Source organism: Carassius carassius, chromosome 11 (genome assembly GCF_963082965.1).
Source record: "Carassius carassius chromosome 11, fCarCar2.1, whole genome shotgun sequence".
NCBI classification, from domain to species: Eukaryota; Metazoa; Chordata; class Actinopteri; order Cypriniformes; family Cyprinidae; genus Carassius; species Carassius carassius.
The window spans coordinates 6,078,433-6,083,922 of NC_081765.1; the positions used below are offsets into that span (position 1 = coordinate 6,078,433).

The 5,490-nt window shown below is 38.9% G+C and overlaps 1 protein-coding gene across 1 annotated transcript; it reads right to left on the bottom strand.

Annotated features, from left to right (window-relative positions):
- Window positions 1-242: 242 nt before the first annotated feature.
- On the bottom strand, window positions 243-5,198 carry LOC132152677 (ras-related protein Rap-2a). Its single transcript, XM_059561485.1, has 2 exons — window positions 4,433-5,198; window positions 243-882 (listed from the first exon to the last, which is right to left on the bottom strand). The coding sequence occupies exons 1-2, from the start codon at window positions 4,744-4,746 to the stop codon at window positions 645-647; spliced, it is 552 nt and encodes a 183-aa protein (XP_059417468.1). The 5' UTR covers window positions 4,747-5,198; the 3' UTR covers window positions 243-644.
- Window positions 5,199-5,490: the final 292 nt, after the last annotated feature.

Below are 5,490 nucleotides of genomic sequence, written 5' to 3' on the forward strand. Positions count from 1 at the left end.
AAAGAGCACTTATTGACACCACTGATCTATAATATAGATCAGTGATGGACACACAAATCGTATATGAACAGTTTCAATACACTGTGGACAGTCAGTTATTCATCCGGATATGCACAAAATCGGATTTGGGCTGACAGTCTGAACGAGGCTTACTTAGTTTGGGCTTTAATTCGGTCTAGTTAGGCAGGTTTTGGAACAAAGCTGAAGTCACCTGACTGTTATTCTAACTAAATGTGTGTCAGAAGAAAAATCTATGAGAAAATGAAGATTTCGAGGGATTTATTCCCAAGTAAATGGACATTTATAAAGTCTTCATTAAATGATTATATGGCTATATCAAGCATATGGCTAAGAACCCTCTTATTTTGTCTCTCTCTGACCTGGTGACAAATTCAGATAAAGTCATCAATACCATAAAACATAAAAGTCCAACTCATTCCCAATGAAGGATCCTGCTCAAACAGGAAGCGTGAAACCGAAGGCAAGTGCTCTTCCTGTGGTTGAGTCAGTCAGGATTTAAAGTGGCAAGAAAAAGTAATCCTCAGAGTTACTGTCAGTCTGCAGACACAGCATGATGGCAAACTGAAGACACTAGAAGTTCTCTCAGAGCTAGTGTAATGGGAGTTCTCCGTGTGTGTTGGGGGTTATTGTATATTGCAGGAGGAGCAGCACGGATCATCTTTATCCGGTTGTGCCGCGTAGTCCATCTGCCGTACGATCTCGGCAAAGAGTTCGTCCACCATGGTCTTGCTCTTGGCAGACGTCTCGATGAATGGACATCCCCACTCCTCGGCCAGAGCCTGTCCCTCCCTCACAGACACCTCCCGCTCGCCCTCCAGATCCACCTTATTCCCCACCAGGATCACCGGGACCTTCTCATACCTGGAAACACATGCACAGTTTCTCTCAGAACAATCAAACCGCATTTATGCAAACCATTCCTTGTGAACAAGAAGCAGACTTTAGAATCCTTTTCAAAAAGAGTACTAATTAAATAAAAAAATAATGTTTTAAAACTTCTTTAAAGCATGATAATATTGTTCGATAATGATTTGAAATGTACAATGTGTGTTAAGAAACAGTCATGAAAGTTCCCTCTATTTTATTAATATATTATTAGTATATTAAATTAAATTAAATTAATGCATTTAGCAGATGCTTTTATCCAAAGCGACTTACATTGCATTCAGGCTAACAATTTTTCCTAACATGTGTTCCCTGGGATTCGAACCCCCAACCTTGTGCTTGCTTGCTAACGCAATGCTCTACCACTTGAGCTACAGGAACACTATTAAATATTAAAAATATACTTTTATTTGAAGTACAGTTCAAGTGTGCAGTGCACTTTAGGATGCATTCCAGTAGCTACATGAAACGCATTCAAAATGCATTTAACTTCCATGAGTCATGAAACACAATATTTGAAAGGAAATGTATTTTTGTCTTGATTTTATAGATCAGGATTTGATTGGCTCATGGATGTCAGAGTATGATATATTTGGTCAATATTATTTTTGTACACATCCACAACAAAGTCATTTTAAAGAAGGAAAAAGTATCTAACATTTTACTTGGTCACCACATTGCTTGATTTCATTAAATATTGCATAAAGAAAATTTGTGTCTTTAATCATTTTATTTTCGAAATAAACACCATCATTCTCAATCGTAGGGCGAGTAAGATTGTGATATAATTCTTTTTTTAAAGAAATTTATACTGTTATTCAGCAAGGATGCATTAAATTGATCAAAAGTGACAAACTGTTTTAAGCATTAATAATCAGATAATAATCAATGTTTCTTGAGCTGCAAATCATCATATTAGCATGATTTCTGAAGAATCATGTGAGTAATGATGATGAAAATTCAGCTTTGATCAAAGGAATAAATTACATTTTACAATATATTGACACAGACAGCAGTTATTTTAAATTGTAATAATATATTCCTGTTTCCACTCGATTATTTTAACAAATGTAGCCTTGATAACAAAACATTACCAACATAAAAAAAAAAAAAATAATAATAAAAAAGTTTTATTGACTGAGGTCTTAAACGGTAGTGTAATCGACTAGATTCACAATATAGCCTGTCATGGCCTCACCTTTTTGTTTAATTGTCTCAACTGTATTAAATGGATCGCTGTGATTATACTATTTTCTCACGGCAGACACACAATACATCCTGCACCTCGTGTCTGAATTCTCACAGTACGGTCTTCCTCTAGGCCAAAGAAGAGCGTCTTCACCCACAACCACTAATCATGGCCAAGGGAGGATGAGGAGGGAGGGGTTACTGAAGCCACGCCCCCTGCAAACACACCCTGCTATTAACAAACCACTGATGACATCACCGTTTCAGAGTTCTTCCAGAAGGAGTGTGCTGTGCCTTGATTCTCACTATTTGTGGGTCATGAACCAAAAATGGGTCACATGTCAGTACTGTACCGTTTTAGTAACATTTAGCAATGCTGAATTACATTAGGATTTAGTTACATCTTACGCTGTTAAATTACTGATCATTGCATTATTTTATTATCATGTGATTTTTTTACTGTATGAATATGACACTTGCTATTAGAATCACCTGTTTGAGTCATTCATTTCTGTAAATGGCACTGAACCCTCGTCTGCTCTTTGACAAGCGTCTCATTCCTCCTTCAACAAGAACAAATGTCTGTCTCTTACTCCCACTGTCTCCTCCTCATTATGCATCGCTTTTACTGTGTGAAATATTTATGCCATTCAATTATTCAATATTTTCTGAATGCAGAAACATCCTTCAGCGTGACAGTAAAGATGTTATTTGTGTGGGAGGAGATGTTGTTTGCAGGGCTGTGCATGTATTTCTGGTTCAGGGTGACTGTAAAGTGAGTGGGAGTGTGGTCTTACACCACAGTTTAGGGTTGAGTTACCAACTGATAAGAAGGATCTTTTTTTTTTTTAAGTAATAATGTAATCGCTTTTATTCCCCCCTAATTATTTTGCTTATTATAATCTTTATTTCACTAACTGTCCCTATAAGTAAAGCTCCTAATGGTGATGGATAGCTCCTGTAATATTATCTGGGAGCCAATCCTAAAGCATGCTGGAATCCAGAAAGAATCTAAAAATCCTGTTTTTCAGTAGAATCTTAACGGATCCTTAGGGAATTCTTAAATGGGTAGAAACAGTTTTAAATATGACCGAATTCCATTCGCAATTTTGTCTGCCACTTGTTGCTAACATTTTATCTTCAATGGCATTCAGTCAAACAAGGACCGATTTAAAAGCCCCATGAAAAAGGCTAATTTGCATCTAGTCTGTATTTTCTGTTTAACACCCAGGAAGTCTTGAATAACAAAGTAACAGCAAAAGCTGTCATACATTCCAACAATTTATAAACTTAACTTCCACATTTGCTTTCCCAAAGACCTGGACTCTTCTCCTACAGGACAAAAACATTCTACTTTTAGTATCTAAACAAGATGAATTTTTTTGGTAAAATGCTTTTATAAAAATAATAATAAATAAATAAAGTTATCAAATTGCATTTCAGATATAAAAAAGCAATATTTCAAACATGCCCAGAACAAAGTGAATTTCCTATTTTTGATCGATGCACACAGACAGACAGACAGATAAATAAAAAGATCATTTCAGGGTGTTTCTTTGAATGCTCAAATTATTTTTGATTAATTCAAGCCTTCCATGTGTCTAAATGACAGCTACTTGCAACTGCACTGGACCAGAAACTATGATTTTAATAATAATAATAGGCTAATAATTCTATTTTAATAATTATTTTATGGACTACTTTTATTGCTATAGTGGTATTAGGGAAGGGATACACACACACACACACACACACACACACACACACACATATAACTCTGTCTGAAGCCTCCAAATGCACATTTTTCCCTCCCTGTAAAATGCTTATTTATATATACACACACACACACACCTATCTATGAAAAATAGAAAATATTTTTTATGTGTGAAATGCAATTTGATAACTTTATTCTTTCTATGAATGCATTTTAGAAATGTATATGAAGAGCATTTTCCCAGGAATCATTCTACCATAGAGGAAGAGAGCGAGATACATTTGAAAGCTTCAAAGCTGATACTATATATATATATATATATATATATAGCTCTAAAAGCCACAAGACCACCGTTTTAATTTCATTAAAGACTTTGATATGTTTCCTAAATGCATGAGAGCAGCATTTGACCTGTGGATCAGGTTCAGAGCTTCACTCGAGCATGAATCTGTGATGGAGACAGCAGTGCGTCTGAACACTGGATGCGACAGGACAGGCCCGTGCTAGAGGCCCAGCTGCACTCACGGGACAGTCCTGGGCACACACGTGTCGAGACGGTTTCTCTCGTATGCAAACACATGTCATGATTGCAAAGCCCCGCCACGCTCAGGTGTGTCCCCTCACCTCTTGACTCGGATGATCTGGTCTCTCATGGGCTTGATGTCCTGGAAGCTCTGCTGGTTCACCAGACTGTAGACCAGGATGAAGCCCTGCCCGTTTTTGATGTACAGGTCCCGCATGGACGCGAACTGCTCCGTGCCCGCCGTGTCCAGGATCTCCAGCACCGACGGCGACGAGTCCACCTCGATCTCCTTACGGTAGAAATCCTCGATGGTCGGGTCGTACTTCTCAATAAACGTCCCGGTGACGAACTGCACGGTGAGGGCGGATTTACCGACCCCGCCGCTCCCGAGGACCACCACTTTATACTCACGCATCTCTCCGGTCTGAACGGCTCACAGAATCAAAATAAACTCACACGGCACTCGACATGACAATGGCATTCATGACTAGGGCGTTTAAACGGGTCTGTCCGCGGACATAAACACGCCTCGCTTCCCGCAGCAGCAGCGCTTCATGATCACGGAGCACCGGCGGCCCGCGCGCGCATATAACTCACACCGGGGAACGAACGACTGGATAGATGCAACCGCCAATCTGCTTTTTATCTGCTCAGCTCACCATCCTATAGAAGTAAACGAAGACTGCATGGAGAAACCCAGCGGACTGCCTCTGGCATCGGTGCGTTAAAATCTGATTATGTGAAGCAATCGAGGCGCATGCTAGTGTTTTCCGTCTCGGTCTGCTCTCTCCGGTCTTCATTTATACACTAGCACACCGCCATGCTCACGGGTGGGGATCCTCCACTGCACCGCTCCACTATTGTGAAGTCCGAGTCATTTCGGCGAACCAGTTGATTCAAGCAGTTCGTTCGAAGGAATCAGTTCAAGAATGATTCACTCATTATTTTACGTCATGACGTAATTATGTCATCTTCTGCTAGTTTCTTGAAACAGTATGGCCTTTCTTTCTTTCTTTCTTTCTTTCTTTCTTTCTTTCTATTTCTTTCTTTTTGATAGTTTTATTGATGAGGTTATCTATGGTTCTGTTTCTACTAGGGAAGTTGTTTAAGCCACAGAATAAATAATTAAAAAGTTAATTTATTATTTCTTTTATCTCAC